Source organism: Eumetopias jubatus, unplaced genomic scaffold (assembly GCF_037043125.1).
Source record: "Eumetopias jubatus isolate StellerSeaLion01/CBP00866 unplaced genomic scaffold, mEumJub1_p1.0 scaffold_80, whole genome shotgun sequence".
In the NCBI taxonomy this organism is placed as follows: Eukaryota; Metazoa; Chordata; class Mammalia; order Carnivora; family Otariidae; genus Eumetopias; species Eumetopias jubatus.
In genome coordinates, this window is record NW_028274886.1 from 65869 (window position 1) to 90104 (window position 24236).

The window sequence follows — 24236 nt, forward strand, 5'->3', positions numbered from 1 at the left end:
TTTATTTATTTATTTTAGAGGAGGGAGAGTGTGTCGGTGCATGCGTGAGTGGTGTCGGTGGGGGGATGGGTGGAGGGGCAGAGGGAGAAGGAACCTCAAGCCGACTCTGCACTCAGCACAGAGCCTGATGCGGGGCTCAAGATCATGAACCTGAGATCATGACCTGAGCTGAAGCCAAGTCGGTTGCTTAACTGACTGAGTCACCCAAGTGCCCCACCACTATCTCATTTCTGTCTCCATTAGTTTTACTTGGCTTTCATATAAATGGAATTATATAGTATGTATTCTTTGAGTCTGGCTTTTTTATTCAGCTTAATGTCTTTTGAGATTTGTCCATATTGTTTTTTATGTATCAGTAGTTGATTCTTTTTATGGCTGAGTAATATTCCATTATATAGATAGGCCCACAGTGTGTTTATCCACTTCCTGTTGCTGGACATTTGGGTTGTTTCCAGTTTGGGGCCGTTATAAACCCTTATAGCATTTTGCATGTAACTAAAAAGAGATTGCTGGGGCCATTATTTGTAGTATTTTAAAGACTGTGCAAACCACTACCTTAATTTTCCCAGAGAACCTTTACTTCCTCTACAAAGAATCAGAAATTAGGTAAGAAATTGTAATTTGTACTTTTTTCCCCCAAAGTCTTACTATAATTTTGGGTAAGAAAATGGATGAATTTATTCTTACTTTACAGATGAAAGACTCATGCCACGTCTTTAAAGGACTTCCAGAATCACAGAAGGAGTCACTTGTGAATCTAGGAGCAGAGGCCAGGCATGGTGTCTCCCTCCAGAGTGCCATCTAGTAGACCACATGTGTATCCAGACCCGTAGTCCTTGGGAAACAGTGGAATGCTGGATCCCTGTCCATAGGCCCCAAAGACAAGTCTAAAGTGCAGTTTTTAAAGGTATGAATGGAACAATTCTAAGCCCAGACCAGAACATAATTTAACAGGAAAGAATATCCAAAGGAAAAAAGACCATCTCTTCAACAAATGGTGTTAGGAAAATTGGACGGCCACATGCAGAAGAATGAAACTGGACCATTTCATTACACCATACACAAAAATAAACTCAAAATGGATGAAAGACTTAAAGATGAGACAGGAATCCATCAAAATCCTAGAGGAAAACACAGGCAGCAACCTCTTCAACCTCGGCCGCAGCAAGTTCTTCCTAGAAACATCTCCAAAGGCAAGGGAAACAAAGGCAAAAATGAACTATTGGGACTTCATCAGGATAAAAAGCTTTTGCACAGTACAGGAAACAGTCAACAAAACCAAAAGACAACTGACAGAATGGGAGAAGATATTTGCAAATGACATATCAGGTAAAGGGTTAGTATCCAAAATCTATAAAGAACTTATCAAACTCAACACCCAAAGAACAAATAATTCGATCAAGGAATGGGCAGAAGACATGAACAGACATTTCTCCAAAGAAGACATCCAAATGGCCAACAGACACATGAAAAAGTGCTCAACATCACTCGGCATCACGGAAATACAAATCAAAACCACAATGAGATACCACCTCACACCAGTGAGAATGGTTAAAATTAACAAGTCAGGAAATGACAGATGTTGGCGATGATGCAGAGAAAGGGAAACCCTCTTACACTGTTGGTGGGAATGCAAGCTGGTGCAGCCACTCGGGGGAACAGTATGGAAGTTCCTCAAAAAGCTGAAAATAGAGCTACCCTACGACCCAGTAATTGTACTACTAGGTATTTACGCCAGAGATAGAAATGTAGTGATCCGAAGGGGCACCTGCACCCCAATGTTTATAGCAGCAATGCCCACAATAGCCAAACTGTGGAAAGAGCCCAGATGTCCATCGACAGATGAATGGAATACAGTGAATACAATGGAATATTATGCAGCCATCAAAATTGGAAATCTTGGGCGCCTGGGTGGCTCAGTTGGTTGAACGACTGCCTTCGGCTCAGGTCATGATCCTGGAGTCCCTGGATTGAGTCCCGCATCGGGCTCCTTGCTCAGCAGGGAGTCTGCTTCTCCCTCTGACCCTCTTCCCTCTCGTGCTCTCTCTCTTTCTCTCTCTCTCAAATAAATAAATAAAATCTTTAAAAAAAAATGGAAATCTTACCATTTGCAATGACATGGATGGAACTAGAGGGTATTATGCTAAGTGAAATAAGTCAATCAGAGAGATAATTATCATATGATCTCAATGATATGTGGAATTTAAGAAAAAAGGCAGAGGATCATAGGGGAAGAGAGAAAAAAAATGAAACAAGATGAAATCAGAGAGGGAGACAAACCATAAGAGACTCTGAATCAGAGGAAACAAACTGAGGGTTGCTGGGGGGGGAGAGGAGGTGGAGGGATCGTGTAACTGGGTGACGGACATTGGGGAGGGTATGTGTTATAATGAGCACTGGGTATTATAGAAGACTGATGAATCACTGAACTCTACCTCTGAAACAAATAATATACTATATGTTAATTAATTGAATTTAAATTAATAATAATAGAATGAAGCAAAGGAAGGCACATCTTGAAGGTCGTCAGAGACCTCCAGGGCAGCACTGGATCCAAAGAGTCTTACAAGCAATTCCTGGAAACTTTCCTGAAAGAAACACTATTTTAAATATTTCAACCCTTCACAATTGGGTTTTATAATAACTGATGCTCAAAGAAAACCATGTATAAAGCTAGCCTGATGCAAAAGTATCAGATTAGAAAAACAAGCGGGACTAAGGTTTATTCTGAAATACAGGTATTGTGGATGTGTTGATGCCCCGCCCACATCAGACTTCCACCAAAGTGAATCCTCAGCTATTCTGCCCCTGGGGCATCTCCCAGCCTAGGGGCTTGAGCTGTCTACAGGCAGGTGCAGCCCAGAGGTGTGCAGGAGTTTATGCCTCAGAGACAACTCACAGCCATTGGGATGAAAACTCAATGAGGATGAATTACAAGGTGCATCATACACAATTCCTCTGAGGGAGCTTAAAAGAAATTGAACACTAGTTGCCCTCAGTAGTCATGAGCTTATCAATGCATCCTTTATTTTCTTCACCTCCTTCCCTGTCTTATTCTCCCCACTCCCTCACTCCAGTTTCCTGGTCACCTCTCAAGTAGACTACCTGTACCAACATACCTGCCTCTGGTTCTGCTCTTGGGGAAACACACTAAGATGTGGAAATGATTCAATATTAGGAAATCTCTTCATGTAATTAATTTCATGAGTATATCCACAGAGAAAAGCAATATAATCCTCTTAACAGATAAAAAAAAAATTCACTATAATTCAACATCCATTCTGATGAGAACTACTGTTAAAATTTGAATGGAAAACATTTCCTTACTATCTCTATCAGTTAGGGTCCATTTAAAAAAAATAGAAACCACTCTAGACTTGTAAAACAAAAGTAATTTGATATGGGAATTGATTACAAGCATAATGGAAGGACGGGAGGAAGGTAAGGTCACTAAAAACAGTAACCGCAGTGAATGACCAGTATCCTCGGGCTTGAGGGACGATGTTTTCCAGCAGTTAAGGGAATGATGCCACAGAGGCTCCTGCTTTTTGGTCAGCTGCTACGCAGGACTCAGGAGCCTGCACCCCCCAACCACTGTTGGCCATTGCCACGGTCACTGTTGGTGGTGGTGTTGCCACTGTCCTTGCTGTGCTGCCACCAGATATGCCATCAGAGACTGGAAGTAGGAAGAGGGTTCCATCCTCGTCTTCTGGTCTCCCACCAGCAGAAAGATCAAAAGTCAGCTGGTGACAATACCTGCGAAATGCGGTCTTTGGTATTCCAGCCCTCCTACTATATATATCAAAGTACAAACTTGGTAACCAAAATCATACAAAACGGAAATAGTAGCCTGGAATATTTTCCTTTATTGTCAGGGACAAGACAAAGAGGCAAGGTATCACAACTCCTTTAAAATATATATATATGTATATCTGCATATATATATGATGATATACATATATATCATCATCCATTTTAGGTGTACAATTCAGTGATTTTTTAGTATATTCATAGATACATGCAACCAACAGCACAGTCAATTTTTGGCAATTTTTATCACCTCAGAGAGAAATCCTGTGCTCTTTGGCTTATCACCCCCTTTGCCCCCTCCCCTGTCTCCACATGTTTCCTCCATCCAGCCCTAAACAACAATTAATCTATTTTCTGTCTCTTCAGATTTACCTATTCTGGATTTTCATATAAATGTAGTCGTATAATACTTGGTCTTTTGTAACTGGCTTCTTTTGCTTAGAGTATTTTCAGTGTTCACCCATGTCTAGTATGTATCAGTACTTCATCACCCTTTATGGCCGAATAATATTGCATTGTATGAATATGCCTATATTTCACAACTCTTATTTAATATTTTCCTTAAAACTGTAATTTGGTTGGCTAATATTTTTCTTTAAGTTTCCTTTAAGTTGTAGCTCTTATTTAATATTTTCCTTTAAGTTATGAAAGTAAGCATGACTATTGGAAAATAAAAGAGAAAATTATCTTTATTTTCCGATTCTATGATTGTCTACCTTGAAAACCAAAAGGATTAAGGAAAAATGATTATAACTAATTAAAAAGCTCTGCACAGTGACTTTCCTGTATAACAGCCAGTCAGCAAATACTGTAGAAAAATATTTCATCCATAATATCAACAAATGCTTCTATACTTATTAACAAAACTATGGTGCAATGTACAGGATACCCACACACACAAATCTCAGAAACATGAGACTTCCATAATGAAGCTGTCCTGTTGCTAAAGAGAATATTGTAAATGTACTGTAAATTAATTTATAAATATGTTGCTCTCAAATGAAAATCCTAATGACACTTATGTAGGAGCTTTATAAAACAGTTCTTAAGATTACCCAGAAGAATAAATGGATGGGAATATATCAGTAAAATTTTAAAAAAGAAAAATAGTGAAGAGAGAATTTCATTATTAAATATTTAATGTATTACAAATAAAATAATTTAAGCAGTTTTCTTATGTACCAAGAATAGACAGAGTAATTGGTAAAATGTAATATATAATCCAGAGGCAGTGTTAAATATGAGTAAGAAATTAGTATATGATAAAAGTATAATTAAGATTCATCATTATTATTCAATAGGACACCTGACTAGTCATTGCAACCTTGCAGTCATGAACGCTCCTAGTTGCAGACATAAAGAAAAAAAAAACACTTTAATAAGCTGTCTTATGGTACATTAGCTAACATTATTAGGTAGCTTTCAGAATTTTCAGAGTTGAAAGAGAATAACTTGTATACCTAGCAAAAATATCCTTCAGAAAGAAGGTGAAATGAAGGTATTTTCAGGTAAAAACTGAGAGGATTATTCACAAACAGATTTGCAGTAAAAAAAAAAAAGCTACTAAAGGAAGGTCTTTAGGCAAAAGCAAAATGATCCCAGAAGGAAATAGAGAAATACAGGAATAAATGAAGAACCACAGAAGAGGTAAATAGGTAGAAAAATATAATGGATAATGGAAAAATTGTATAAAAAAACCATAATAATGATGTTATTGGGTTTTAAATATATGCACAATTAAAAGGCATGAAAATAAGAGTTTAAAAAGGCGATGGTGATGTAAATGGAGTTGAAATATTCTAAGGACCTACTATTGTCTGGGGAGTGACAGAAGAATTGAATATAGATACAAAAGTTCTAAACAAAATATTTGCAAATAGAGTATCAATTTATTAAAAAAGGTAATATATCATAATCAAGTTACTTCTATTCTAGGTAGGCATGCAAGGTTCTTTAATATTAAAAATGTCAATCAATGTAACTCAACACATTAAAAGAATAAAGGGGAAAAATAATATGATTTTCTCAGAAGATGAACACACAGTTGGTAAAATTCAGTACTTACATTTGTTATTTAAAAACTTAGGAATAGAGAAAGCTTCTTTAATCTGTAAATATGTGTCTTCAAAAAAACCTACAGTAAAATCATAGTTAATGGTGAGATACTGAAAACTTTCCCTCCGATCCCAGGAATGAGACAGATGCCTGCCATCATCACTTCTGTTCAACATTTCCTGGAAATCCTAGGCACAGAAAAAGGCAAACAAAAGAAATAAAATATATAAAAATTTGAAACAAATGAACAAACAAATACATCTTTCATGAATTGTAAATGTCATGATTACATGTCTAGACAATCAAACAAATCTGCAGAAACACTATTAGAATTAATGAGTGAATTTCGGAAGGTCACCAGATATAAGATCAGTATATAAAATTCAAGATGCAACAAACAATTAGAAAATAAAATTTTAAAAATAATATTACAATATCACTGAAAACATTAAATAACTAGGAGGAAGATCTAATAAAAGATATGCAAGACTTTTATACAGGAAACTATAAAACTTTATAAAAACCACAAAACTATATAACTAAACGAGAGATGTATCATTCTCATGGACTGTAAAGCTCAATATTGTAAAGACATAGTCCTCCTAAATTCATCTATAGATTCAATGCAATCCCAAGTAAAATTGCAGCCGACAATATTTACAACAAAACGAGGTGACCATGGGTGGGAGACAAGGACATGTGCCCCTGAAGGAAAGACTGGCTGCCCAGCTCCGAGGAGCTCTCAGCGATTTCAGGATCTGCCTCAGCTGCAGAGAGCCACCTTGCCTGCAATCATACCTTTCCCGGGGCAGGCCACTTCCAAGAGCTGAACAAGAGGAAGTATACACTTGGCGCCGTTTGCATCCACGGTGGGACAGTTGTGACAGGCAATACTTTCTCCAGACCTCTGCTGGGTTGCTGGAGGCATTGCCAGCATGCACTGAAGTTCTGCAAGTCCTTCTGCCCCATCATTCCTTTCATCTGTGTTGTTTCCTAAGAAGCACTCTGCCCTCTAAACTCCATCATAATGGATGCTTCTGGCAATCCCCAACCTGAGACATAAGGCATTCCTGTGAACTGTAAAATACTAGCAAGCAGGAAAAACCAGTAACTATCATGATACCTGCATGGGACCTGCATCTTCACTGGGGGAAAGCAGAGGGAAACAATGCAATGTTTGACCTGAGAAGAGCAGATCTCTAAAGTCGCCTCTAAGTATTTCCTAAAAAGCCTGATGGGCTAGGTTGCAATCCCTGAAAATGATATATCCCCTCTGGGAGAGGTTTTGCCAAGTCTGATAATGGGTTAGTGCAAGGGGACAGTGGTAAGGCCTGAAGAAGATGAAGAAATCTAGCCCTTGTGAATTTTCAAAACTGACCATCCAGGATTCCCTTCTTAGTGTCCCAGATGAGTATGACAGGGATAACAGGTGAGGGGAAGAGCAGGTGTAGGTAAAGGTGGGAGATGGGGACAGACCTGGGGAATATAAGAAGTTAAGCTGCTATATTTTTGAACACCAAGAAAGCAACAGAAGAGGGAGCTCTATAAAGAAAGCTGCCCCGAATTAGGCCTCCATATAAAAGTTTTGTTTTTTTTTTTTTTTTTAAGATTTTATTTATTTAGGGCGCCTGGGTGGCTTAGTCATTGTGCGTCTCCCTTCGGCTCGGGTCATGGTCCCGGTGTCCTAGGATCGAGCCCCGCATCGGGCTCCCTGTTCAGCAGGGGGCCTGCTTCTCCCTCTCCCACTCCCCCTGCTTGTGTTGCCTCTCTCGCTGTGTCTCTCTCTCTCAAATAGATAGAATCTTTGAAAAAAAAAAAAAGATTTTATTTACTTATTTGAGAGAGAGAGAGACAGAGCATGCTCAGGGGGCAAGAGGCAGAGAGAGAGGGAGAAGCAGGCTCCCTGCTGGGCAGGGAGCATGATGCGGGGCTCGATTCCAGGACCCCGATTCAGGGATCATGACCTGAGCTGAAGCCAGACACCTAACCGACTGAGCCACCAAGGCGCCCCTCCATATAAAAGTTTAGGAAAACAAATTTCATGTGATAAATAAGCCACAGAAATTATTGAGGTAAAATCCTACATAAAACCGTAAGAAAAAAAATCACTGTTACAGATAATTATACCATTCCAGAAAGACAAGCCAATAGGACAGATGAAAACTGTAAACTCCTATTTTAATGTGAGCTAGAAGACATGAAGAAAATACAAGACATGACCCACTCCCCCCCGAAAAAAATCAGAATTAGAAAAACAGAGAAATGAAGTGATAGGACTCAGAAAGAATTAGAAGAAGAAATACCATATGACCCAGCAATCCTGCTTTATCTATCCAAAGGAATTGAAATCAGGGTCTTGAATTGCTATCTTCACTCTCAAATTTATTGCAGCATTATTTACAATAGCCAGGACATGGAAGCAACCTAACTGTTCATCACAAGATGAATGAATAAAGAAGATGTAATATATAAATGCAATGGAATATTCTTCAGCCTTAAAAAAGAAGGAAATCCTGCCATTGGTGACAACATGAATGAACCTGGAGGATATAAGGTAAGTGAAATAAGCCAGACATGGAAGGAAAATTGCTACATGGTACCACTGAAATGAGGAATCTAAAATAGTTAAACTCATAGGAGTTTAGAGAGTAAAATGGTTTAGAGAGTAAAATGGTTTAGTTTAGAGAGTAAAATGGTGGTTGCCACAGCTGGGGGCGGGGAGAAACAGGGAGGTATTAGTCAAAAGCTATGAAGTTTCATTTTTTCAAGATGAATAAGTCAGAGAGATTTACTGTAAAACAGACTGTCTATACATAATAATACTGTATTTTATACTTAAAAATTTGTTAAGAGATCTGATGTTAAGCGTTCTTATCACAAAGCAGTAAAAATAAAAAAAATAAGTAAATAAATAGGGCAGGAGGAAACTTTGGGAGGCAGTGGATATATTTAAGGCATAGATTGTGGCAATGGTTTCACAAATGTATATTTACCTCCATATTCAAGTTGTGTCAATTAAATATATACAAATTTTTCTATGTCAATCATACCTCAATAAAGTGGTTTTTAAAAGAGAGAAAGAACTAGAAACTAAAAGAAAACAATAACTTCAGACATAAATACTAAACTAGAAAGAACACAGGGATAAACATTTTGGAAGAGCATTTAAATATTATTTTTATTTATCATGCATGTAGGTTTACATGCTTAATCATGAACATCTAGACTCTAGACTTCCATTCTTAAGAAAGATATTCACACAGAAAAAAATCTCTCAGTGAAAAATGATAGATTATGACATCATGAGTTAGAAAAAAAAAAACAAGTTCCCTGACTTCAGAGGAAGAACTTTTAAGTCACCCAGCCAATCTTCCCCTCCACCCGCTACCTTTCTTGCACACCTGGAATACTCTCTTGCCCAAGTTGCCAAGGGCTTTACTGCCACACTGACATGGGTTAGAATCTTATTGCATGATCTCAGACAAGTTATTCAACTTCTCTAGGCTCTATCTTCTTGATCTGTAAAAGCAGATAATATATATAATCTACCAATGGTTTAATATGTGAACTAATGTCTGCAAACAATTTGGCACATAATAGTCAGTGCTCGGGAAATGTTAGCACCCTTTCTTATCACTCATGAATTGACCCTTCGGTTTATCATATTTGGCTAGGCCACAGTACCCAGATATTTGGTCAAACATTATTCTAGACGTTTCTGTGAAGATATTTAATTTTTTTTTAATTTTTTTAAATTTTTTTAAAAGATTTTATTTATTTATTTGACAGAGAGAGACACAGCATGAGAGAGAAACAAGCAGGGGGAGTGGCAGAGGGAGAAGCAGGCTTCCCGCCCGGTAGGGAGCAGGATGGGGGGCTCGATCCTAGGACCCTGGGATCATGACCTGAGCCCTGGGATCATGACCTGAGCTGAAGGCAGACGCTTAACCACTGAGCCACCCAGGCGCCCCAGGCTGATTTTAAATGTTAATCTCATCTTTAAAATACACAGAGGGGCGCCTGGGTGGCTCAGTCGTTAAGGTTAAGCATCTGCATTCGGCTCAGGTGAAAGAATGAAAGAATCTCTGAAATGTCCTTTTTCTTCTTTTTTTTTTTTTTTAAGATTTTATTTATTTATTTCAGAGACAGAGAGAATGAGAGAGAAAGCACATGAGATGGGGGGAGGGTCAGAGGGAGAAGCAGACTCCCTGCTGAGCAGGGAGCCCGATGCGGGACTTGATCCAGGGACTCCAGGATCATGACCTGAGCCGAAGGCAGTCGCTCAACCAACTGAGCCACCCAGGCGCCCTGAAATGTCCTTTTTCCCCACTCCTGGCCAAACACTGTGCCCCAAAGCTACCCCTTTTCTCTTGCCTACCTCATCTTATGAATCCTGCTTATGACTGGGGCGCCTGGGGAGATGATGATGCTTTCGAATTGAATACGTTCGGTGCATTCTTCAAGGAGGGCCCTCTCTGGCTCTGACAAAGGCCGTTCAGATCCTAGAGGCTGGGACTTTTGTAGGGACAAACGGCTGAGGGAAAAGAGAAGCAGGCTTTGTGCGAAGCCCTGAATGAAGCACTTTCCATATAGAGAGTCTGAATGGGAGTGGTCTTATCTTGTATTTTTGTGAAAACCAGCTTTCTTTTCCTCTCTTCTCATTCCCTCTATCCCTCTCTGTCTTCCTTCCCTTCCTTCCAAAAAACAGTTAATTAGCTGGTACTATGTTCCTGACACTGTTTATATGTGCCAGAGATGCATCAATGACCAAGACAAAGTACCTGTACTCGTGAAGCATGAGTTCTAGTAGGGGAGAAACACATATAAAATACAGATAAGAACAGACAGTGGCAAGAGCTAGATAGAGAGAGACTGAGAGGTGCTGTTTATCAGGATTAGGCAGGGAAGTCCTCACATTGAGGTTGAAACCTGAATGGAAGGAGGCAACATACAGAACTCTATGGGAATATGATCCTGGACAGAGGGGACAGAGTCAAGAATGTGGTGTGTTTGAGGGATGAAAAGATCAAAGTATCAGGAGCATGGTGGGCGAGGGGAAAATGGCAAGAGATGAGATTGGAGAGGGAGGCAGAGGTCATATCACATGGACTTTGGAGGCCAAGGTAAAGAGTTTGGATTTTATTCTAATAATCGAGGGAAGCCATTGGCAGGTTTTAAGCAGGAGAGTGATGGCGATCTGATTTATGCATTCCATATATTTTTGACCTTTTCACTTGAACCCTGGCTAGTAATTTTGAGTCTGGCAGTGCCATTAGAAAGCCTCAAATTACCAGCTCTAAATCAAATTGGTCAGAAGTGCTGTCACCCTCAGTTGAGAGTTGAAGTCAACATAGGAATCAACCCAATTTAAAAATGAGCAAAGGATTTGAATGACGTTTCGTAAAAGAACATATATGAATGGTCATTAAGCACATAAATAGATGAATGAACATTAGTCAGGAAAATGCAAATTAAAATCACAGTGATACGTCACTATACACACACTAGAATGGCTAACATTAAAGACAGACAATATTGAGTGCTGGTAAGGATGTGAAGTAACTGGAACTCACATACAGTGCTGATGGGGCTGCATAATGGTACAGCCACTTTGGAAAATAGTTTGGCAATTTCTTATATTTTCACTTTACTGTAAGATTCAGAAATCCCCCCCTAAATATTTACCCAAGAGAAATGAAAGCATATGTCCACACAAAGACTTGTACACACATGTCCATAGCAGCTTTATTCATAACATCCAAAACCTGAAAACAATCCAAATATCCATCAACAGGTGAATGGATAAACAAACTGTGGTGTATTCGTACAGTGAAACTCTACTCAGCAGTAGAGAGGAATGAACTTCTGCTACAAACAAGCAGGAATAAATATGAAAAATATTTGTTTAATAAACAAAACATTGTTTAGCAAAAGAAGTGAGATGAAAAGACAGTGTTTAATGTGGGATTCCACTTATATGAAATACAAGAACAGACAATAATCCACATCGACTGAGAGGAGATCAGTGGTCGCCCCCGGGACTTGGGGTGAGACAATAAAAGCCTTGAGGAAATTTCGGGGGATGATGAAAATATCCTGTATCTTGACTGTGGTGATGATTACACTTATGTAAACAAATCAAACCATATATTTAAAATGGGTGCATTTTATTTATGTGACTATAAAAACCAGCAGGAAATACTTGCAGGATATTCCCACGAGGGAGCCCCTGCCTTTCAGAAAAGCTTGTAATCCCAGGCTCTGTTAAGCCTTGGGGAGTCAATACAGAGACACACCTATCTTCTTCTTTCCTTCCGTTTCCCACTTCTAACTCCAAGTAACCCCAACTCCAAGTTTCCCCACCAACTGAGTCAAGTATGACATGGAATTATCATTTCTAATAGGCAAGACTAATAAGCTACCCAAATATCCAGCAACAGTAGAATGGATAAAAGACACACTACGTAACAACAAAATGAAATGAATTACGGCTACCCACAACAAAATGGGAGAATCTCACCAACAGTACCGGGTCCAAAAAAAAAAAAAAGAGCACTCACCTAAATATACCCCTCTACCCCATGGAGTTTTCTAGGCACCCATGTTGAAAAGCAATTAACCACAAATTTAAGGCTTTGTTTCTGAACTTTCAATTCTGAATTTTTGCGAGTTCTATGCTGTCTACATTATTCTAACGTTGAATAAAGTTTTGGAATGGAAAAGTGTGAATACTAAAATTTTATTCATCTTTTTCAAAACTGGTTTTCACTATTCTGGGTCCCTTCTGTTTCCATATAATTTTAAAATCAGCTTGTCAATTTCTGCAAAAAAGTCAGCTGGGATGTTGAGAGGGATAGCACAGAATATGTAGATCAATTTGGGGAGTACTGCCATTTTAACAATATTAATACTTCTAATCCATGATATCTAGGATGTCTTTCCATTTACGTAGGTCTCCTTTAGTATATTTTGACACTGCTTTGTACTTTTCAAAGTACAAGTGTTGCACTTTTGTTGCTTATTCTTAACAATTATTTCATTTATAAGTATTTTATTCTTTTTAATGTTATCATAATGGAATTTTTTTCTTAAAAAAATCACTTGAGCCTTTGGGTGTGTCTATTTCTGGGTTCTCCACACCATTCCACTGATCTTTATTTCTTCTTACACACTGTGTTGGTAAATAAAGCTAGGTAGTATGCCTTAACATCAGGAAGTGACCCTTCTCACTCTATTCTCCTTATGAAGGCCGTTTTTGCCATTTTAGCCTTGACAAATTAGTTTTAGAATAAGCTTATTGTGTCTAAAAAAGTAAAAACAAAAAACAAAACTTCGGGGCACCTGGGTGGCTCAGTGGTTAAGCATCTGCCTTCGGCTCAGGTCATGCTCTCAGGGTCCTGGGATCGAGCCCAGCCTCAGGCTCCCTGCTCCATGGGGAGCCTGCTTCTCCCTCTCCCACTCCCCCTGCTTGTGTTCCCTCTCTCGCTGTCTCTCTCTGTCAAATAAATAAATAAAATCTCTTAAAAAAAAAAACCTCGCTGAGATTTTAATGGGAACTGTATTAAGCCTATATTCAATTTTAGGAAAACTGGAATTTTATAGTGTCTTTGATTACTTTCATGAACACAGTTATTTTCAGCATACCTAAGATTTTGTTTTCATTAGTACTGCCTATAAGAGTACTTCATTTTTAATTTCAGTTTCCACATGTTGGAAATGGGATTGGTATTTGAGTGGTGATCTTATAATTGGCCACTTCGCTGAACCTATTCATTATCATTAGTTCCAGGTTTTTCATCAGTTCCTTGGGATTGTCTATATACACAATCATGTCGTCTGCAAATGGGGACATTTTTATTTCTTCCTTTCCAATCTGAATTCCTTTAATTTCCTTTACTTGCCTTATTCTATGTAGCTAGAAATGTCAGTTAAATAACAGTGGTTAAGAACAAACATCCCTGACTTACTCCCAGTCTGAAAGGAGAGGCATTCAGAATTTCACTGTTAAGTATGATGTTGGCTCTATGTTTTTACAGATGCCCTTTAAATATAATTAAGGTAATCACCATCTAATCCAAACTGTGGATAGTTTTTATCATGAATGGGTGTTGGATGTAGTCACATGTTGATATGATCATATAATTTTTTTTTAACCTGTTCATAGAGTGGATTTCACTGGGTGATTTTAGAATGTCACAATGGGCCTTAAGTACCCGGAATAACCTCCACATCATCATGATGTCGAATTTTCTATATATATTGCGGATATCAACACGCAATTATTTTCTTAAAGAATTTTTTTTGTGTCTCTATTCACAGGGAATATTTGTTTTCTCTTTTTGTGCTCTCTTTCTCTTGTGCTGACAGGAGGATAGTAACTGGACTCCTAACACGAGCCTGGGCAGTGTTCCATCCTCAACTATATTCTGGAAACTACTGGGTAAAAATGACACTAGTCTTAAGAGTCTCAAGGAATTCTTCATTGAAAACATCTGGCCCTAGATATTTCCTTCCTGGAGATTTTAAATTGCTAACTCCATTTCCTTACTGTTTGTAGAACCATTCATACGATCTGTTTAATTCTGACCGAGTTCGGATAGTCTGTGGTTTGGGAAGAATCGGTCCATCTCATCTAAGCTGGGGTACAGCTGTCGGTGGCGTATTCCGCAATGACCCTTTCAATGGCTCGGGACCAGCGGTAATGTCCCCTCTGTCATCCCTAAGATTGGTGAATACTTTTGCTTTCACTGATTTACTATCTTGTCTTCCTATTCTCTGTTTCACTGATCTGCTCTGATATTTATTTCCTTTCTTCTGCATGCATTGGTTTAATTCTGCTCTTCATCTTCTAGTTTCCCAAGCGAGGAACTTGGATTATTAATTTGAGATCTTAAGTCGGCACTGACTGCTATGAAATTCCCTCTCAGCACTGCTGTACATGCATTCCGTGTACTTTGTTGTCTTTTCATTTTCATGCAGTTATATATATTTTGTTTCTGAGATACTTATCTCATAACTAGAGCACACTGTTTACTTTTCACATATTTTAGAGTTCTCCTGTTGCGCTGTTTCTAGTTTCTACTTTGATTCTACTGTGATGAAACAACCGCTGTATGATTTCAAATTCTTTTCCAATTTTTTGAGGTTTTATGGAAATGCTTTATCTTGGTACATGTTCTATGGACACCTGAAATAAATATGTGCTCTCCTCCTGTTTGGTAGAGTGATCTGTATACGTCAGTTAGATCTGACTGGCGGATTCAGTGAGGATCTTCTGTCACTGCTGATTTCCTGCCCAGCACTTCTATCCAAGGCTCAGAGAGTGGCGCTGAACTTCTCACTCATAACTGTGGATTTGTCTATTTCTTTTGTTCAGCTCCAACAGTTTTTGATTCATGACTTTTCTGATTCTGTTATCTGGTGAGTGCAAATTGAGGATTATTTTCTTCTTCCTGATGGGTAACCCTGATATCATTATGTGATGTCCTTCTTTATCTCCAGTCATTTTCTTTACTCTGAGCTCTATTTCACTGGATATTAATATAGGCCCTCCTACTTCTGATCAATTTTTTGTGGTTTATCTTTCCCATCCTGTTACTTTCTTTCATCCTACCTGTGTCATTGGATTTAAATTCCTCGTGAATGGCACACAGCTGGGTCTCACTTCTTTATCCACTCTATCTCAGGATTGGTATATTCAGACGGCTCATAATAAAAGTAATTACTGACACATTAGAGTATAAGTCTGCATTTTATTATTTGTTTTCTATTGGTTTCCTCTGGTATTCATTCTTCGGTTTCAAATTTCCTGCTTTCTTGTGTGTTACCTGAACCCTTTTCGGGAGTCCATCTTAGGATCTCAGACTGTATCTCTATGCATATTTTTTGTAGTGTTTGTTCTGGGTACTAAAATATACATGCTAATACTTATTAAATTGTTTAAAATATTTATTAAATTGCATTCCCTCAAAAAAACAGGATAAAGAAACTGTCTTTCAAATTTACCTGTTAAAAAAGATGTTTAGGCTGAGTAACGAAGGAGGACCCCTCAAGTGTCACCTTCAGTCCTGCTCTGCTTGTGTCCCTCTGGATCCTTCTCAAACACCTGGACTTCAGAGCCGATGTTAGGACCTGGACAACCTTCAACTTCTAAGTCTCCTGTTCCAAACAGTTACCCTCCTTGACACATTCCTCAAGTAGTAATATTTAAGTCGACAGATTCGTCTACAATTTTAGGTACTTCTTAGGAGGGTGCCTTCTTAAGCCAGGAAACAATCTTCTTCGGGTTTTCCTTCTTCGCCCTGCAAGCATGATCTAACCTTGACTCTGCAGAGTTCTAGCCTACCACTTTCTAAGTGCATGTCAATGAGCTGCTTCTCCTACGGAGAGTTTGAGGCTGGAAAACGAGGAGTTTATACCCGGACTCATCTAACATGAAAGCCCACATTCTACTCTCTCCCATTGTCCAGGCTGCTGCTCTCCTGTGAGCTGTACAACACTCCCTATACCCGCAAACCTGGTCCAGGTTTGGTGAACACACTTCAAACACCCACACAATGACTATCAATACACTAAGTTTAATTTCACATTCAGATACAGAATTAAAAGGGCTACCCTCAAATGTAAAATCCACCATGGAAATATCCAAGCATTAATTCCTGAGTAGCAGTATGGTCAAATAACAGAGAAATTACTTTTCTGGTTAGTGATAAGTACTGCTAGGATCCTTAAATAAAAAATAAAAGGACAAAGCAATTTGCAACCATATTGTTACTATTTCTTTATGATGGTTAAGTCAACCAGTAACTTTTATCACTACAAAAATCACAAAATTGGTTTAACAAATATAAATCCACTAAAAATTTATCATTTCATAGTAATTACTAGAAATTATATCTCAAATTTTTCAATATGAGTGTAAAACTGGAAATATAAAAAAACTAAGTCAGGTACAGAGGCCACCCCTATTTTTTAGCGTACAACAACATTTCCTAAAGGCTAATGAAAATATTTTAGAAGTCCTGCTGCTACCAAATCTGTAAACATCAGGGTCAGGTAGGGACCGTACACATGCTCGTATACAATATGGATCTAGTGCGGGAGGACTACCCACACCGTGCTGCCCAGGGAGCACTGAAGTGACAAACAGAAAGAAAGACGTACAGCTACCACCGCATTCAAGTAAAATGTTTCCCTGGACGTCTACAAAGGCCCACGTCACTCATCCATCTCTCACAGGTGGAGAGCAACCTGGGGGCCAGAGAGAAGCTCAAGGGGAAGGCCCAGACACAGATCTAGATGTCTGTCTTTCACATCCATCTATAGAACTGAAGAGATGAGCTCTTACAACGTGGCCAAGATGGGCTCACGTGTGACTCAGTAAAAATGTGAGCACCAAAGGGTGCACCACTCCACCAACCTAGGCTGCAAAGGGAAGGAGAATGCGCATAAACAGGAGAGCAAAGGAAATGAGAAGGCCAAACAGCATTCCCTGAATCACAACGAGAGACTATCTGCTCTTCAAACCCCACCATCAACACTATACCGTCTCTTACAAGGGAAACAAGAGGTGATGGAAGTCACTGCTGACAGCAGGTCCCAGCCCCGAGTCCACACTGCTGGCACTCCCACCTTCTCCAGGCAGGCCACTGTGAGCTGCCCTGTGGAGGGCCCCCCCCACCCTCCCCACTGTGGACAGGAATGAGGGAGGCCTCCAGCCAAAATCTCATGGAACTGAGGCGCTGAACCTGCCAACAAGCCTCGAGTGAGCTGGAGGTGACGGCCACTTGGCTGACTACAGCCCCGAGAAGGACCCACACCAATCTATACCCCAATTCCTGACCACAGAAACTGTGAGGTAATCAACACTGGTGTTTGACTCACATATGGCTCAATCATCTCTCATGTCAGCATTTATCCTACAGAAACAGGCAGAGATGGATGTAGAAGGGTGCTCACACAGCACTTTATAATAACAGCAGAACACAGACACCACCTGAAAATCTAAGCATGGATCAAAAGCTAGTAACTTACAGTGTCCAGACAACTGAATGCTATAGAAATGAGCTCCAAAATCAGTTTGTTCAATTTAGTCCCATTTTGTAAAATCAAACATACCCAAAAACATTCTCTGTATACAGATTACTGTAGCAAGATAAAGCCCACTTTAGTCTTGAGGAAAAAGACCTTCTTGTACCAAACATCTCCACGATGTGGCTCAGGCTGGGTACATGGCACCAGATGGCAGCATGGGCTCCAACTATTCTTGGAAGAGGCCCTAATAGAACTTCTCAAACAAGAATGTTTTTTCAAAGCTGTTCTAGAGCCTTAAAAACAGAGAGAAAAAAAAAGAAAGAAAGAAAAAGAAAAACCAGAGGCTGTGCATTCATGCACCGTTCCTCAGAGAAGTCAGGACATGCAGAAGTACTGCATCCACAGCAGGTGGCCCACCCAGTCACCCAGCAGGGCACCTGAAAACTTCCCAGTCTGACACTGAGGGGTTTCTTAATGGCCTTTTCCTACAATGGCCTAATAAGCCTTTTCTTTCTAAGATTCTTTTACTTCCACTGACCTTTCCTTCTTCAAGTTTCTCAATCCCAAGAATAATATCCAATTCCCATGTGTAATATATCTGTCTATAAAAGGAGGTTTTAGAAAATGAAACATATTCTAAATAGGTTCTAACTAATGTAATTCTTTGGTCCAATGAAATAATCCTAACAATGCAATATTAAGCAGTTCACACATGTCTTCTTTTAGACAAAATACACTTTCACCCGCACACACTGAGTGCACTGAAGCCGGCTCCGGAGAGTCTGGGTTTCCTTTATGTCCATCGTATCTTACACAAGGAGTCACGAGTTAGAATCAGTGTCTCAGACCATTTCTCTTCAGATTCAAAGTTACTGCAATCAGGCTAAACGTTAATCACTGGCATAGACAGGTCTAAAATATATAAAAAATGCATCAACCTTTTCCACTATGATGAGGTCTCCAACTTGTATGTCTGAACTCTTAACGTGCACTTTACCTTAAAAAAAAAAAGAAGTATAATCAACTCAAGGAAACAACAGCACACCAGAGTTAAAGTTTCAATTGAAAAATAATACTTTAGAAATAACTTTTGGGGAGGGGGGGAAACACTAGGAATTTATCTGTACTTATACTTTCAAAATAAATTTATTTCACACAGACACAGTCACTAAAAATTAACTTCTCTCAGTCAGCTCCAAAGTGCAAACAGTTAACTGCCCCCCAATCAAAGATGCGGGGTGTGGGACATGGCTCCAGCCGGAAGGTTCTTCCCAAATCTGCCATTATTTCAGGTCTGGGTCCAGCAATGACGACGAGAAGCAGCACTAAAGATGATTTAATGAGTGAATAAAATGAAGATATAAGATCCTCATATTAATATTGTGAATGCCTTGATGGACACGGAACTGACAGACAAAAGTAAAGAAAACGATACATAAAATCACCGTGCACTGGTAGCTTTACAGATGGTTCCGTACTGGTAACTGATACCGATAAGGCTGAAAGCCTTATCGAGAAGTGATTCTTCTACATGATACAGTGTGTAAATTCTTAGATTATCTATATAATATCTAGTATCATAATCATCTATAAAATTTAACAGACAGCACTATATAATGTGAAGATCATACAGAGTAGATGAAATGTTATATACATAACTCGAGATGCCATCCTACATGAGTAACAAAACTTACTCAAGTTCTCTCTCTCCCTGGGACTCTGGACCCTCCCTCCCTCCGTCAATCTCCCTTTTAGAACTGGCAACAGCCTTGTGGATCTGTTTTTACCTTTTAGTGGCTCTTTTAACATGGGAAAAGACCTATGTCTTTACATTCAATTTATTCTGAAAGCTCACAGAACAAGAGGTAAGTTCCTATCACATTATCAAAAACTAACATTACCAGCCATACCACTTTTAGACCACGTTCAACTTATTACAAACTTATTTCCTAAATACTTCTTGAAGCAGCTGAGTTTCATCAGTGTCACACCTGTTCCTAAAGATGTTTTGAGGACATCAAAAAAAAGTTCTGTAACTATTATATTTTTTCATGTTCCTCAAATATACAATAAACACATAAGGACTAGAACTAGTGGGGGGGAGCTATTTTTTTATTCATATTATAAAATAGCAATGTTCTTTAAAATTACATGTGAAACAAATCTTAAGATATCTTCATAAGTGGTAAGTATACGTCTATTCATAGCCAGAAAGTATACTTACAAAAGAATGTCTATTTTAATTATTTTTTCATTTGGTCCCTTCAAGCTTCATTGTCTGTGCTCCCACGATTATGTTTTCTATAGCTAAGCACCAGGCAGCAAAGTTACTCACTGATCTCATGCTGAGTATTACTCAACAGAATGCCTGTCTTATCACTTAATTTTATTTTCTCTCCTACTATCCAATCCACTTTTCCTTCCCTTCTGCTTTTCTATATTCTTTACAATGGACCCATTCAAAAAGGAGAGGTAGAGAAAGAGCTGTAATCATAAGATAAAATAAATGTATAAATAATTGATACATATTTTGAAACAGAAAAATATATCCTTTTCTGACTCCTTAATCAAGATCTTATATTTCTGAGAAAGAGAGATATTACTCACTCGGTCACATAACAAACACAATTTATATTTAATAGCCTTTAGTTTGGGGGCATTATATAGTGATTTTTATTCGTTTCTATGGAACTTACTTACAATTATATGTTTCAGGAAGACAAGTGAAAGTAAAATACACTGGAGAAAGTTCTCACGTTACAAATATGACAATATGAACAAAACAGAAGGCTATCATGTCAAACCAGTATGGCAATCTGCCTCACATACCTCCTCAAAGTACACACTTCTGAATTTTGAAGAATTGGTCAAATTGCTTAATGGCTCTTGGCTCTCTAACAATTTTAATTAATCTCTGTGCAGGGGACTCCTTGTACTTCCTTTACAGCCTTGGTCCCATGAACTCACTGACTTCTCTTCTCTTTCTTCAAGAGCAGTTAGGACATTAGACAGAAAAGATGGAGGAATATTACTTGCTCCCCAGGCACCTGACCCCCTGCAGTGACAGCCCAGCACCATGACCCTCGCTGCCCAATGGGAACAGCTCATGCCCACAAGAACGGTTTGATTTCCGGCCACCCTTTGTGAACTGAGGTGACAGCTGACCATAGTGACATACTATTATCAGAGTTGGGGGACTGATAACAGAAGAAAAAAAAGAAAATCCCTAAATTTTACATGTCATAGCACAAAGAAAAGACAGAACTGCCACCTGCTCTCACAACCCAATAGAGCCATCAACAACGCAAAGTGTTTTTGAAATGGGCATTTAATATTTAATAATTTCAGGGGTGCCTGGGTGGCCCAGTTGTTAAGCATCTGCCTTCGGCTCAGGTCATGGTCCCGGGGTCCCGGGATCGAGCCCCGCATTGGGCTCCCTGCTCAGCGGGAAGCCTGCTTCTCCCTCTACCACTCCCCCTGCTTGTGTTCCCTCTCTTACTGTGTCTCTCCCTGTCAAACAAATAAATAAAATCTTAATGAAATAAAATAAAATTTAAGAATTTCAGAGTTACACTTGAGAGAGAAGCAAGTTCTAAATACAGTAATGATGTATAGGCCAGCACTTATACCTAAGGACAGTTGTTTTTAAAAATACTGTTTTCAATTTACCTGGAGTACAAGCTGGGGCCTTTTCTGGTGAAATGGTTAACAGTGAATGTTACCAAATAAGGTTAACAGCCATCCTTCCCCCTCTCTAAACTACTGCAATGAAATCCTTCCATTAAGCTCTCCTCCTAGCAAAAAATGTTCCCAGCCACCATGCTTCCAAAGTGCAGCAGCTTACATGTTTCTCACAGAAGAAAAGCATTCGACTGGCTTGTTGCATGAACCAAGTTTCACAGGCTTCTTTGAAAGATCAAGAAGTAACTCAAAGGACTACTTCTCCTTACTCCAAAGCTTCTTAAACATAGACCCTGCCCACCAATCTCAGTGCTATTCATTTTTTACCTGAATAAAGAGAATATTCCCCTAAATGGTCTCCATTACTATCAACTCCCTAATTCAATATGAATTCCAGATGAAGTGGGTGGCAAAACTAAGGATTATGTTTATCTCCACCAAAAAAAAATCTCCATTTTTGACAATTACTTAGAAGATAATTCAGACTTACATCATTATACACATATTCTTCACAACCAATCTCAAATTAATTTTCTGGCTTTAAAAGGGTCTACATTTGCTTTTAGCACTGTATGCTACAACTCTCTGGGGCCCGAGTTCTCTATACTTGCTGTTTCTTTTGACTGGAAGCCCTCCCTTCACAGCCCTCCTTAATTCCACAGCAAACAGAGCCTCCCAAAGCCTTCAGGGACCCACATGAGCGCCCAGTATGCACGCACACCTCTGACAATGTGCTTACCTGCTATGAACAGACTAACATCACAGTGTCTACTAAACCCAGATCCTGTGACAGGTTCAAAGCATAACTGAAATATACTTTTATGACATTTAGTTTGTTTTTTGCAAATGCATCAAACTTACCCCACTTCAAAACAAGACAAGTTTATGACCAATCTATTCTTAATCAGTTAAATGAGCCAAATGTCGTAATGGACCAATGGCAAAGTAGCTCTATAAGCCACACTGAACCAGACACAGATTACCAAATAAGGATGAAATTATATCATTACTTCTTTCCCAACAAAACACACACAGGCAATAAGAGTGGAAGATAATTAAGCAACTTTTTAAAAAAGGAACTGATGACATATAAATGGCACTCTAGAAGGTCACCAGGGGATGACACATGTAGTTCCCAGGCAGACAACTGCACACTACATTAGCAGGTCGTGTGGCTTGTCTTTGTTGTTTGGGTGGGACCGGCACCCCCCACCAACTCTCTCAACACTTTAAGTGGCTGAGGAGGTAGAAGCCGAATTTAACATGGATTATGAAGCAAAGTGGGTAGCTGGGAAATGTAATTAATACGTTTATTTACATATAGAAGTAAACTATATTTTAAAAGAGACCTAGACTCTGAAAAGAAATATTGCTGAGAGAAATTTTAAAACTTAAATAAAGGGAAAGATCTATCTCATTCATGGGTCAGAAGACGTAGTATGAATAAGATGTTGATTCTCCCTCAAATTTATCTATAGATTCAATGCAATCCCAGTCCAAATCGTAGCAGGCATTTTCTACAGAAATCGACAAGCTGATTCTAAAAGTCATATTGAAATACACAGGACCTAGACGACACTCTGAAAATGAGAAACAAAGTTGAAGGGAAAACAGTACATGATTTCAAGAATTATTATACAGCAATGGTAATCAAAAAAGAATGGTATTAGCATAAAGAGAGACAAACAGATAAATGGAGAAGAGAGTCCAGAAATAAACCCACAGATAAAAGACAAGTGATTTTTTTTTAAAGATTTTATGTATTTATTTGAGAGAGAAAGAGAGAGAGCACAAGCAGGGGAAGCAGCAGAGGGAGAGGCAGAAGCAGGCTGAGCAGGGAGCCAGATGCGGGACTCGATCCCAGGGCTCTGGGATCATGACCTGAGCCGAAAGCAGGCGCTTAACCGACTGAGCCACGCTTAACCAACTGAGCCACCCAGGCGCCCCAAAACACAACTGATTTTTGACAAAAGTGTAAGGCAATGCCATGTGAAAAACATCACTCTTCCAAAACATGGTGCTAGAAGCATTTGGATATCCACATGCGAAAAAAGTACTTACACAAACACCAGGTACTGGTACAAAACTTTACTCAAAATGGATATACCTAAGGCAAACCCTAAAACCAAAGAACTTCTAGAAGAAGAAACATAGGAGAAATATAGCAGAAAATCTTTCTGAACTTTAGTTAGGCCAAGCAAAAGCACAATCCTAAAGGAAAAAACTGCCAAATCAGACTTCTTCAGCTAGAACATGACAGGGGCTGGAAGCAGCGTGAAGGCATTAAGACCAAGGAATCGGCAGCTGAAAGCCACTGGATCGGGTGTAGGAGGGAGGAAGAGGGAGAGACAGGAGTGCCTTGCGCCACGTGAAGCAGCCCTAGGCCCTGCTTGAAAAACCACCAGCACGTGACAGGGCTGCAGAGGAAGAGCGCACTCAATGAAGTCCAGAAGGTACACCAGGTACATCGGAGAGGTCTGCAGTGGGAGCCAGAGGCAGGGAAGGAACCTGAGGGCTAGAAACACAGCGGAAAAGGCAAGGGTACGAATAGAGATGGACAAAGTCTCGTGACAATGAAGGGCGCTTTACAGTCTGAGGCTGTCCCCGGTAAGCGATGGAAACAAAGACGGGCCCCGTGAAACCCGTCTGGGAGCCCA

The 24236-nt window shown here is 39.3% G+C and overlaps 1 protein-coding gene across 10 annotated transcripts in view; it reads right to left on the reverse strand.

Annotated features, from left to right (window-relative positions):
- LOC148161729 (putative phospholipid-transporting ATPase IIB) overlaps positions 1-24236 on the reverse strand; it is a 127755-nt gene that overhangs the window by 53407 nt on the left and 50112 nt on the right. For 3 of the 10 annotated variants that reach the window (XR_015767376.1, XR_015767375.1, XR_015767378.1), the window contains 3 exons: positions 18837-18895; positions 6664-6917; positions 2535-6053 (listed from right to left, as the gene is read on the reverse strand). Coding sequence is in view for 2 of the 10 variants with exons in the window: in XM_088020606.1 (XP_087876732.1) it covers positions 3740-3756; positions 5876-6053; positions 18837-18895 (254 nt within the window). In the remaining 8 variants the exon portion in view is untranslated. The other 7 variants (XM_088020606.1, XM_088020605.1, XR_015767377.1 and 4 more) reach the window with 4 other exon arrangements.